We start from the raw sequence: 13744 nt of genomic DNA, 5'->3' as shown, positions 1-13744 counted from the left end.
TGATCAACAAGAAAAGAGGTCTTCGGATCCTACATTTCCATGCTGCATGCTTATCATCATAATGAGATGAAATTTTTTATGCAACATGAAACATACATTATAATTCATAATATGCCAGTCATTCATCCCAAACCCTGTGATTAGAGTATAAACGCATCGAAGTGCAATGTATCAGCCATGGCCCCAAATGAGCAGCTTATTTCATCATCGCTGTTTCCTTCACATCATAACGGACATGGAGATTAGGTGGAACATGTGTCATTCCTTTCTGAATCCCGACAGTGCGCCAACATGTAATGTACTGGTGACGCCCTCTTGCCAGATGACTCATTGTGCCATTCAGCAGGCTTCACAGGGTTCCCAACACAGACAATGTCCCTGTGCAGTGTTCCTGTACAGACTTTCTATGGTTGTCCTCTGTGCCCTTGCCTTATAAAGCAGGTTTGAAGGGATTAGGCTCACCATTGTCCAAGGATATTCAAGCAAAATGAGGGTAAAATACAATAGTAAGGAACAATACACTTTGGCAATGGTATTAAGAATTTCAGTGAATTACTGAACAGGATTTGAACACAAAAAACTGTGTGGGTATACTCATTGCCATGGCACTGGACAGTCCACACCTGCTTATACACTTGATATCAAGGAAAATTTCTCATTTTTTTCATTGGAAGATATTTTGGCACAGCTCATAAAACCACATGTAGATATATAGATACACTGTTGTAAGGCAAAAGACATGGCTCTGAGATCACTTTCGTTATGCTTGGAGTCAGTTGGACACAAGGCTGTACGTCCTTTTACAGAATACATCGTCCTACACCAAGTTTCCATTGTTTTATAATGTCCTAGCTGACCTCAGCCCCGACGAAATATCTTTTTCCCAGTTGTCTTACATTTCACCAGATTTCGATTCCCAGATTGTTAGAGTATCTCGGGTGTTTTTTTTGTGCAGGATCTGATGTGGTCTCTGCTGGTCAAGACTTCTAGGTCTTACGTCTTCAGACAGATGTTCCATTGTCTTACACATAGTTTATCAGATTGGGATTCACAGATTGTTAGAGTATCTTTTCCCAAAATTAAAAGCATTAAAGATCAAAGCCTAAATGTCCTGACCAAATCTTAAGGAGTCATGGCAACTAAAAGACAGTCTCTACCAGCATCATTGGCGAGATTAGAGACAGTGATAGCGATACAGAGAGAGGCAACCAACAAAAGCCTGGGCAGAGATAGGGCCCGAGGGGGGTAGCAACTTCAACAACCCCATATTCTCTCCTAATGAAAGGGGTTACCGGAGTCAAGACAAAATTAGGGTCCCTCCGAAGGGAAAGGGTCTGATCAAACCACCTGCTGGTCGTTTGGGTGCCAAGGAACCCTCCCCGGCCCAACCAACAGGGGAGGTAAGATTCTACTTATGTAAATCCTAGGTGCTTAGCTGAAAATCCTTCCAAATCTTTAGAACATAACCCCTAAACAGTTCCAAGTTAAACATCAGAACACAAAGAAATAGAGCTTTCAATTTTGATGTGTTTTTGTTTCATTTCCCCTGACATTACCACACAATAGACAAACTTCTCACCAAACAATTGAGGTGATTTAAAAATGTTTATTTCTCTAAATATACCAGAGGCATAGGACCAGATTATAGTCCTATATGTATGTGCAAGGAGTAGAGATTTGCTAGAATCAAGCGAAATATTAAAGTAAAGATCAGTTTGTTCTGGAACTTATGAACAATTCGGTACAAATCTTTCTCAAACTTTCTCGGTACAAATCTCACGATTATCATTTTAGTTGCTATCCAATTTTTAAGAATCTTTAGTCTTTTTAAAATAACATATCACAATACCAAACAGACTGCCCCTTCTCTGGTATGCCTGGTCAGAGCATATGTCAAGACCCCTGGTCTCACAAATGAGTCTCTGTGAAATGAGACGTCAAAAAGAGTCACTTATAGTTATAGTTTTAGTGGAGAACATGATATTTCCAAGAATCGAAAGTAGTTCTGACAAAAAAACATGAATGCTGTCGGCAATGACATGTATGTATGGTGACTGTCTGAGAACCAGGTCAACACGTCTGTTCTTTCAACCCATTCTAAATGGTCTCTTGATCAAGGAACATTGACATCATCAGAAGGATCTCGCACTCACTGGAAAACCCAGCAAGATTTTGAGATGCTTTAGGATGCAGTCACTGGATCAATGGTGGAGGAAGGGAAAGGACTGTGTATTTGTACATGTCGGATAGCTTCATGCCCAGAAGATCAAAGGAAAAGCCTGTCATTAACCAGGCCAAGCAAACTGAAGGTTGAACCCTTGACTGCAGCGTCAACAGCAAGGAATATCGCATTACGATCTCAGCAATGAACCTGAAGGACTATCGTAACTCACCTTGGTCAACAGTGCAATCAGAAAGAAACTTATTCCCTGTTTAGTCATCGGCAAAGCGATACTTGAAGGTGGTCTAGTCCTAGTGAGACACACTTAACATGCTATTATGTCTATCAGGAAGATTCGAGTCCATCATTACTGTCAGACTATGGACAATGATGAATGTCTCGTACATGCAACAAAACCACTTGTCACAATTCGAGTTTTCAAATTTACTTTCGGAGAATATGATATTTCATACAAGATTTGGTCCACTCACTGAATCAGTTCAGTCCTGAACCATTACACAGACTTTTGCTCAGATCTCCAATGGCATGAGAGGCAAAACATAATCCAAGGCGAAATGCACATTCAGTGTTTATGAAGATGACATTCTATGAAAACATGCCCTATAACTGAGAATGTTCCAAAGTCAGACAACATGTCACTCGATTATACCAAACAAATGTATGATAGACAGGTTTCAAATCGACATCCACCCTCCAGAAATGCACGTGCTATGATCTATCCACCGTGTGACTAAACTGCAAGATTTGAAGTACGTGACATTTGGTAGCTCGGAGAACTTGAGGGCTCTCAATCGTTTCCAATATCAAAATATATCTCCTTAGGCACGATCAGAACATATGAATATTCAGGTATAGCAACACCCGTGAATGACAGTCCTGAAAATTCCACAAGTAATTATCAAACTGGCGCCTACTGGTAATAACTCATGAAAAAAATTATCAAACTTTTGCATCATAACACATCAGTTGTGGCATATTTTGTCGCAGAAAATACCAAATATGTAATTTTTTAACATATGGACTTTGCACCACAGACCTGTGGAGCCAACTGACAAATCAGGCTGATCTTGATTTCAAATGATCTCGTCATGGTAACACGAGAGCACTGCATCAACTACAATCAGGAGCCATTCTCTCTGGATAGATGAATTACATGAGTGATAAACCATCTGTTCCGCCCATTCTTTTCAAATCAGCTGATTTGTTCCAAACCGAGGGGTGCTCAATCTGTTGATACTGTCCGGTAAATATCACAGCAAGAGGTCGACCTCTGATCGACTGACGTCAACGACCGCAAACGACGGGGTGTTCGTAAGATTCGGCAACAGCTGTACATACAAAGATATGTTGGTGATCAACAAAAATAAATATATCTAACATTGTCTTACCTCAACTTTCGTTGTCTTTGGTGTTCCAACTCTCTTGTCCACTGCCACAACCTCAACAAGGAAGTCCTCAAATCCCGTCTCCCGGTCCAAAACTTCTGCCGTGCTGATGATGCCGTTCGTCGGATTCACCTTGAAGTATCTCGGCTGTTTTATTCCACCAGATGTGATCGAAGTGATGAAATACTGTATCAACCCTCCATTGCTGCCAGGGTAGGAGGCAGAAACAGTTACAACTGACCGATCGGCAGGAGTGTTCTCCGTCACTGTAGCATCATACCGTGACTTTGAAAATGTCGGGCCACCGTCACCAGGGATTATGACAGTGAATTTTGAGTTGGTTGATTTTCTGCCGAGTTGGTCACTCATACCTTGATCTCTTGCAGCGATGTTCAATTCGTATGTCAGCTTTGACTGTGGTACACTGATCCTCAAATAGAGGTCGCCAGTTTCTCCATTGAGCGTGAAAGTGTTTGAGTCACCACTCGTTAAAGCATATGAAACATTTGCATTCCTCCCAGTGTCGGCATCAATAGCTTGGATAGTTGTGACCTTTGACCCAGCGACAGCCCCATATGGCATGACACATGCGTCCATAGAGATGAACTCTGGTGCATTATCGTTTGAATCCATGACAATGATGTTCACCATTTTCTCTGCCGATTTCCGTAAAGTTGCAGGTAGTGCTTGATCAACAGCGATCACTTTCAAAACGAAGTTGTCCTCCTTTTCGCGATCGATGGCTGCGTTAGTTTTTATCCAACCAGTCACAGCATCGATCTTGAAATAATTGCCAACTTCCTGAATGAGAGAATAGCGCACTTGCCCATTTGGACCAGAGTCAGGGTCAGTTGCGAGTACCTGGACGATGCTTGTGTCGGGCCGGATTCCTTCTTGTATCTGGCGACCAATGGGATCGGACGGAAAAACTGGAGGATTGTCATTATAATCGATAACATTGACAGTAAAACTAATCGTGGATGAGAGGCGAGGGTTACCATAATCTGTTGCAGTGATATTCAAGAAGAACTTCGGAGTAGCTTCATAATCTACTTTCTTCGCAAGGTAAAGTCTACCAGTGTTTGCATCCAGATTGAACGTTCCCACTTGATTTCCACTGGATATACCGTAACTGACCAAAGCATTGCTTCCAAAGTCTTGATCCGTGGCTGAAAACGTTGTGATCAGTTCCCCAGGACTGGTCGTTTCTGGCAAATCAGCAAGAAGCTGGGACGGACCAAAGACTGGCGTATTGTCATTGTAATCCAAGACCTTTATCCTGACCGTCGCTGTTGCAGAGAGAGGGTTAACTGGCGCTTTGTCTTGAGCAGTTACAACAAGTTCATAAGAATCTTTTGTTTCGCGGTCAAGCTTTCCGACAAGTTTAATTTGCCCTGATCCTTGATTGATATGAAACTTATTGTCCTCATTGCCACTTGTGATTGTGTAGAAGATGTAACCATTTGGACCACTGTCAATGTCATCCGCATAGACCTTGATAATCTGTGTTTCCAAGTTAGCATTTTCATACAGGCTATCTTCATACAACTGTTGAGTGAAGCGGGGTGTGTTATCATTACGGTCTTGAATGATGACCTTGACTGTCGCTTGCTCCTGTTGGCGGACACTACCATGATCCATAGCAATGACGGTAAACTCCACAAAATCCTGACCTTTGATGCGTAACATTTCCTCACGATCAAATACCTTCTCGCTGATGATCAAACCAGTGGATGGATTGATCTCAAAGTCGTTCATGCCCTTTTCTAACAAATACATTATCTCCTGGTTTCGGCCGATATCACGATCTGTAGCTGAGACGGTGCCAACGGACGTACCGGAGGCAGCATTTTCAAACAAATACATGGTGTACGAACTGTTGGAAAACTTTGGTTTATTGTCATTTGCATCCAGAATCTGTATAATGATGCTTGATGTGGAGCTACGCGGTGGAGTTCCTCTATCAGCAGCCTTCAGAACTAATTTGTAGGTGTCCCGGTTCTCACGGTCCAAACGTTGGGCAACATAGAGGAAACCATCAGGAAAGATACCAAACTTATTATTGACATTTCCCTTTATGATACTATAGGCCACATCGGCATTTGGACCATCATCTGCATCCCGGGCACTTACGGCATAAAAACGGGTGTTTACTTCAAGAGACTCAGAAATGGCAATCTCGTATTTGTCTTGAGTGAAAGTTGGTGTGTGATCATTGACATCTTGAACAGTAAGCCGTACTTGCATCGTGGAAGATTTCGGTGGAGTTCCACTATCGACTGCACTCACTTGTAACTGGAATGATTTCTTGGTTTCAATTATGATTGGTTTGTTCAGGAAGATTATGCCGGTGTCTGGGTCAATACCGAAGGCATTATCAGGGTCCTGGATCAGTGTGTATTTCACTAGGGCATTTGGTCCTTGGTCTTTATCAATTGCTTGAGCATGATACACCTCATGTCCCACAGGCCAGTTCTCCATGACGACTGCATCAACTGACAACAAACCGAATTCCGGTGAGTTATCATTCTTATCCTTCACAGTAATATTCACCATTGTTGTTCCAAACATTGACCCAGCTTTTGCGATAACCTTCAGAGAAAACTTTTGATGCTTTTCCCGGTCAACTTTACGGTTGGTGAAAAGGTTCCCACTTGCCGCATCAATTCTGAAAATCTGATCTGGATCCCCACTGCTGATTGCATAGACTATACTTGCGCTAGTTTGTGGGTTTGATGCTGTAACCTTCCCGATTTTAGTTCCAATGTTTGGTGTTTTATCGTCACTGTCCTCATCAACAAGGAAAACATAGCTCGATTGACTAAATACAGGTGAAACTGCTAACTTGTCAATAACCGAGACTTCGACAATGGCTGGCGCAGGTGCAACTAAATTGCCAGGATCTTTAGCGCTGAGATTAATGGTGTACTTGGATTTCTGTTGTTTGTTCAAGGTCGCCGTTGTGGTCAGCCACCCTGTGGAACTACTGATGGTGAACTTCCCCTCTCCACCATCAACGATGGAGTAAAGAATACGACCATTTTCTCCAGCGTCTAAATCTGTTGCCGTCACCTGCACAACTGTGGTTCCAGATGGTTTATTTTCCATGACAGTCGCAAAGTAGTTCCGTGGGTAAAAGATAGGTGGATTGTCATTGATATCTGTTACGTTCAGATAAACAGTAGTGGTTGAAGACAGGGACGGAGTACCGCCATCCTGCGCCTTGATCTTGACAACATAAAATGGCACCACTTCCCGATCGAGAGTCATCCTCGTAGTGAGACGACCAGTCTTTGAATCCAATGAGAATGTTTTTGGATAGTTGTGGTTGACTTCGGGTAATAAAGAATAAACCACAGTACCATTGACGCCACCATCATTATCAACAGCAGTTGCTGTTAGGATTTCAGTTCCAGCTGGAAGACCTTCTGTTTTGGCGATGTTGAATGTAATCTGGCTGAATGTTGGAACCATGTCATTCTCGTCAAAAATGTTTATTGCAAGTCTGGTGAAAGAAATGTGAGGTCGGGAACCATAATCCATTGCAGAAATGTTCAAGTTCACTAATGAACGTTGCTCGCGGTCTAATAAGGTCTTCGTTGAGACGAGTCCCGTGTCTTTGTCGATTTGAAACCACCCAAGATCATTGCCAGAAACGATAGCATATCGGAGCTTGCACTGACATTGCTCATTGAAATCAGTATCGTTGTCTGTTGCCGTTATTCCAACAACGAAGCTTCCAATTTGGACAAGTTCGCTTAGCTCAACGTGATAACTAGTCTTCTGGAATTCCGGTGCATGGTCATTTACATCATTCACCCGCACAATCAAGAAAGCAGTTGAACTTCTTGGCGGTGTTCCCTTGTCCGTGGCAACTAAAGTCAGGTTGTATTTGTTGATCTTTTCTCGATCTAAGTTTCTCCCGGCAACTTTGACGACATAGTGTGTCATGACAAGTTTGTCCAATCGGAAATGTCCAAGTTCATTTCCAGCAGTGAGCTGGAGCATAGTCTCAGCATTTGTTCCAGCATCGCTATCAGTGACAGTGACGAACGCTGCGATATCTCCATCCTGAGCACTTTCATCCACAGCCGCGACATCCAGACCACCAGCGTACTGGAACTTGATGACAGGACTATGGTCATTTTCATCATCCAATGTCACGCTGACCCTAGCTCTTCCAACCAGTGATCCAGAATTTCCAGAGCGGTCAACATCTTTCGCTTGAACGTTGATGACACAAGTACTAATTTTCTCATACTCATTACAGTCAGTGAGAGCTTCTTTACAGGATTTCGGGCAATCGAGCTTCAGTGTGGTTGTAATGACGCCCGTCAGCGAGTCTATTGTAAACATTGATTCATCATCAGCAGAGTAGATGATATCAGACTTTATGCCAGTATCGAGATCCGTAGCGCGGACTTGTATCACAGTCGTTCCAATTGGTGCACTCTCATTCACCCTTGCCGTATAAAAACTGAGATCAAATTTGGGCGGATTATCATTAATATCAGTGACGCTAATGTTTATTTGTAGGTAGCCGAACCTTGGCGGTGTACCTTTGTCTTGGGCGGAGATGTTCAACTGATAAGAGTCTTTTTCTTCATGATCTAATTTCTTCTTGATTTTGATGAAGAGAAGTGGATTTGTATCATTAGCTGAGAGTTGGATGGCAAATTTCCCGTCATCGTTCCCGGAGATGATTTTGTAAGTATCGACTGTCCCGTTATCACCAATGTCCGCATCGACTGCCATATCTAAGATATTCCAAGCACCGACAAGTGCGGTTTCTGGAAATTTAACTTCGACACTACGATGAGGAAATACTGGAGCATTGTCGTTTAAATCCTTGACTGTGATATAAACTTCGATTGGATAAACTGGATGACTACTTAGCACCAAGAGATTAATGCGATCGCTAGATAATCCTTCGCGATCTAAAGTCATATTTGTCGAGAGTTCACCAGTGTTTGGATCTAATGTGAACTCTTTCGGTTGTTGATTAAACTTGTAAGTGAATCCTGATTTGATTGGAATGAACCCGACAACCGTCCCGGGAGGCTGGTTCTCGTATATTGTGAAATTAACCCTCTCGTCTGCAAATCTCGCTGCACCTTCAAGATTTGTCCCCGGGCCCTGTCCTCGAGCAAATGTGAACAAAAATAACAGGAGTGTCAGTTGCAACAGGAGCTTACTACAAGTCCTCATTGGGAAGATAACGTTCTTAGTTCTTGGGGTCAAGAAGGTGCACCCCTGGTCCTCTGATGTACCCGGCCCAAGGTATTGTACTCTCCTCATTCTGCTAGCGTTTGTTACACGTTCTAACCCTTATCTAACCAAACAAACAGAATGACACACCCTCAAAAAAGCACTGGCTTCCATTTATAACTCTGCCTCTGGTATAGAAATACTATGTATCCATATAGTTTCGAAATGGTGACCACTCTTACCGTAAATCAACAATTGACGGATAACTCCTTATCCACCGCTATTACACACAGTACACTCAGTAGTGACAGTACACAAATAGTACAGGTGGTTTTAAAAACTTGTATCGAATCAGTTATATTCCTTCCCTGGTGATTTTCTAAACAGAATTAGTACGGATATCTCCTCTAAAATCCTAATGAAGCTATTCCCAATCATTTCTTAAATCTAAATTCGAGTCACTTAGAAGAAATTGGCCAATTTAGGTATCGTCTGCGGCCCTCTCTACCATATCACGACAGAAGCACATAGCTTGTGTACAATAGTAGAAAGTGACGTCACTAAACTCCGCCTGTGTTGGAACTTGATTGGCATACTGAGTGAATATTGGTGTGAATGTGTCGGCGTTCCCAGTTTGTCCTGGTAGGCCTAATTACGGTAATTAGTCACTAATTTAATACCAGCTTATTGGAGTTTGGGGGGTGAAGCTGTGGGATGCATCTTGTTTAGTTGTTAGATGTCCCCTTAGAAAAAAGATCTCAGATTTACCATCCACACCTGGAACCGGCCAACTTAAAGGGACAATTAAGGCAGCAGCTAGGCAGGCAATATAAAGTTACACAAAGCCACCAAATTCTCGCGGCATTACTCCTTCCTGTGTGGACGTTTTATGTGCGTACTATGTAGTATGATTGGCAATGATTGGTGAACGGCAGGGGAGCCAGGAGCGGGCTCAAGACACTCTGTATACATACATTTTTGAATACTGTAAAGTCGGACACGAGCCGTCGAAGGCAGTCACACGCGGTCGTCCTGGAATAATTTAACCAAGTTTACCGGCAAGCGACAATTAATCATGGCGGCACGTGTCGTCGGTTTTGCCAAAACTATCAGAAATAACTGGAAAAAGTCCCTTTTTGCCAGTGGTTTGATTGCATGGGGTGGGAATTTTGCAAAGCAGAAATACCAGTAAGGATGAAAAATTGTCTTCTGCCGCGAAATTCGCTTTCACTATGCCAAATATACCTGACCGTAAATAGAACACATCCCGTCCGACGTTCTGTGTCGGAGTGTGGCGTACTATATCAGCTTTTACCATTTACTTTGATTGATTTCAGGGAAGAAGAACTGCGGAGAAAATATTGTGCAGAAGCGAAGGTGAGCACAAGTAAAGCCAGACTAAATTAAGAAATGCTGATATGATAACTGATGGAAAGTTCTCCTGCTCCCTCTCTTAATAATAATATCTATCATATTTTTTCATGATTTTTTTCTTTTCTGAATCGTGAATGTTAATTGCATTATTGCAGAAATATGGTGATCAGCCAGTCCTTCCTCATGAGAAACCCAGAAAGGTGACTGTGTTTCTGAATCCGGCGGCAAGAAGCGGGTAAGGATATTACCTTTCAATCAAAACCTTTGATTGAGACTTACCCTTTATTATGATGATATTCATGGTTAGTGGTAAGTCTATCGCTCATGGCATACAGAAACACCTCAAGTCGCAGTGTAAGACTCTGCTCTGACACAGAAATATCGAGTTCAAGGAATCCTTTTTTACCCAAACTCACCTCTCTAGTCTGCATACCTTTTTTTGAGGCCTCAGGTGAATATTTTTTGTTTTCCAGGAAGGCTAGGAAGTTATTTGAGAAGAATGTTGCCCCCTTACTTCACTTGGCCGGTTTTGAGGTCGGCATTGTGAAAGTAAGTATCGAGATCAATTGTTGTTTGTGTTGTACCCTGCAGATGCAGTTGACTTCATGAATAACAACATGCCATGAGCCCAAGCTTCAATTTCAAACTCCGAGGTTCGATATTCCCTCTTGTCTCTTCGTAATGTTGCCTGCATGTCATTGTTTCAGACTGAATATGAAGGCCAAGCCAAGAAGTACATGGATGTCCTGGAGAATGCTGACTGTGTTATGGTAGCTGGAGGGGATGGAACACTCTTAGAGGTAATGCATGCATGTCTGTGATACAGCATCTTCCTATAGACCCCGACCCAAAGATTGAGTTATAAAAATCTGGGTGGACAGACACCTGGGTGATATTGGATACAGGCTTCAGGCATCAGATTGTAACTGGTCACCCAGAAGCCAGGTTTCCAAGGTGTTCATATGAATATACAACAGAACCTAAAGAAGACACTTTTGCTCTAGTCTAACGCTATCCCTCCATACAGACCATCGCCTTTGGTCCAATTACTGTCATTTCAAGTCACCATGACTGATATAATCAAGACACACCTCTAAAAACCACATTTGTCAGTCCCAAGGTTGTCCTCACTAAAGAGGTTAGACTTTACTTCTATCTCAATTCCACATCCTCTCACGGACAGTTTGCTTCCAGGTTGTGACTGGTCTCCTCAGAAGATCAGACAAGCTTTCCCAGCAGATTCCCGTTGGTGTCCTTCCCCTTGGGAACGTAAGCTCCTTTGCTGGTTTGTTGTTCGGTTACCGGGAGGAGAAGGAACTAGTCCAGTGGTTGATAGATGCTACCATGGCTGTCATAAAAGGATCAACGAAACCTGTCAATGTTCTCTCTGTCAAGGTGAGGTGTGAATAATTATAACTTTACAGTGAAGTTAAGTGTCTTTTTATGTTCTACAATTCCTTAAACTTGTGTATTATGCCAAAGAAATGCAGCAGATAGTGATTCCGAATTTAAAACCAACCAAGTGGGCTCAGTTGCCTAATCAAGGCTGCTGCAGCCAATGTGAGGCACTTCGAATTGAAAACAATTGAGAGAGCAAGACCAAGTTGTTCAAAAAGTGCATATCATTTGCTCAACTTCTGTCGAAGATTTCCTGTGATATCTTCACCAGAACATGATCATTGAGGCTTCCATACAAGTTAAAGATGACCTTGATGTACATTGTGCTTTTTCTAGGGAAAAGATGATAAAACTGTGTATTCAGTGAGTGGTATTGAATGGGGTGCTTACAGAGAAGCAGAAAAGAAGAAGAAAAAGTGAGTTTGCCGATGAGGTCTGAAGAATCTTAAGTTGCCAACATGGACCTTGCTGATACCACTAGGCACTTGCTGCTGTTGCACTCCTATTTGAGATCTGGTCGAAGAGTAGCAAAGGATCCCACACAGTCAACAACTCCAACCTGGATTGGAGTGTTGTTAGTTCTTGTAGTTGCCTCATTGTGCCACTTGTTAATAAGCTGACACTTGTGTTTATTTTCACAGAAACTGGTATTTTGGTAAATTCAAGCATCATTACAATTACTTGAAATATTCCATAAAGCAGCAGTGGCCACCAGAGGTGAAAGGGGAGCTAGTCTATGGGAACCCATGTTCAGGGTGTAGTGCATGTCGGCCAGCGCCAGAGTGGAGATGGTGGCATGTGCTATTCAAGCCCAGGTTTGAAGGTAAGGTTGTATAGAATATGTACTGGAGAAATTAATCACGTCTTTTAGGTGTTGGGTCCACTTTTCAATAAGATTTTAATGTTTCATTTTTCCATTTTTTAGATTTTACCAAGATTATCAATGAAGACTGTGGTGTTCAGTATCATAAAGAAGTCAATGGAGTTCAGTTCACGGCCAGATCAAATAATTATTTTCAAAATGAGGTACATGTTATAACAATTTCTTGTACTTCAAGGCCTGTTTTAACATGCCCTGGGATCACTGAGCACTTTGCTATCGGGAAGCTGTATGCTATCACAGACAAGGACAAGTGAGAGACTTTACTGGCCCGCGGTCTTTCATTTTCATCCTCGGGAGTGCCCTGCAAGTGGAAGCAGCTGGAACTGACATTCGCTATCAAATTCTGCACCAAGTCCATCACAACATCTTGTGAGAATCAGCACAAGCTTTTTTCAAAGATTCTGTATCAAAGGTGTCAAGGTCTTCAATTGGTTGTCCCCCTCATGATTTTCATCTTGATTTATTGATTGCAGAATGAAGCAAGTACAGAGATCAGCATTTCACCAGTATTAGAGCGTAAAGACTTCTTAAAGGAAGGGTAAGTGTGTGTTGCCGAAGAAAAAGAAGTTGTTCGGAATATTGACATAAGCACAATTTCCCAATTTCATTGATTATGATCCCCATATATGATGCTATTCCATTTCTTACTATGCCTGTCCCTCCATTTCAGTTTCTCAAAACTGGACAAAAAGCCCTACAGAGACATAACTAGCAATAGTGACGTGTTGACGGTTGGAAGTTTTAAGTTTACACCACATCTGAAAGAGGTAAGTAATGGCCATGGGGTAGCCCCCGCCTAAGCTAATCAATAATTATATTATGAACTTCATTGGTCCCTATCTCTTTTTACAGGATGAAGAAGCTTGGTTCTATATAGACAATGAGGAGTATGATGCAATGCCGATAGAAGTGACAGTTTTAAAGAATGGAATCCATGTGTTTTATGACCCACAAGGAACTGGACCATCATGATTAGCAAGGATGTCAGGTGGATCAACATGTTTAATATGAGGAGCAGGCAGTGGAAGAAACATTTTGTACTGTAGAGTGTATCAGAATCTCGTTTCAGTACAATCAATTGGAGAATACGATGGGAACAAGTTAATCCTACTCTGTGTATATGATTTGTATAGAATAAAATATTGTTCAAAAATATTTTTATGTTCTGAGTTGATTTCCATTGTAAGGTGTGTGAGACATGCAGTCGCCTTGCAGTTGAGACAGTCTCTGGTGGTTGTGACAATGTCTCCGAAATTCCATTTACCTGGCCGCGTGTCCATTTTACACCAACCCAGATAGCTGACAATACTACGC

The 13744-nt window shown here is 42.2% G+C and overlaps 2 protein-coding genes across 2 annotated transcripts in view; one reads left to right on the top strand and one right to left on the bottom strand.

Moving 5' to 3' along the window:
• Positions 1-9290, bottom strand: part of LOC135493193 (cadherin-related tumor suppressor-like) — a 45317-nt gene extending 36027 nt beyond the window's left edge. Inside the window, exon 1 of the mRNA XM_064780254.1 lies at positions 3571-9290. Within this exon, the coding sequence (XP_064636324.1) occupies positions 3571-8865 (5295 nt within the window). The 5' untranslated portion in view covers positions 8866-9290. The remainder of the gene's footprint in view (positions 1-3570) is intronic.
• A 560-nt stretch (positions 9291-9850) lies between these two features.
• Positions 9851-13528, top strand: LOC135493195 (acylglycerol kinase, mitochondrial-like). The gene is made up of 12 exons (XM_064780257.1): positions 9851-9963; positions 10113-10152; positions 10305-10384; positions 10623-10698; positions 10857-10949; positions 11344-11544; positions 11884-11963; positions 12189-12370; positions 12473-12573; positions 12904-12968; positions 13101-13197; positions 13283-13528. The coding sequence occupies exons 1-12, from the start codon at positions 9851-9853 to the stop codon at positions 13400-13402; spliced, it is 1248 nt and encodes a 415-aa protein (XP_064636327.1). The 3' UTR covers positions 13403-13528.
• The last annotated feature ends 216 nt before the right edge of the window (positions 13529-13744 follow it).

This window comes from Lineus longissimus, chromosome 9, assembly GCF_910592395.1.
Source record: "Lineus longissimus chromosome 9, tnLinLong1.2, whole genome shotgun sequence".
In the NCBI taxonomy this organism is placed as follows: Eukaryota; Metazoa; Nemertea; class Pilidiophora; order Heteronemertea; family Lineidae; genus Lineus; species Lineus longissimus.
This window is presented reverse-complemented; position numbering and strand designations above follow the sequence as displayed.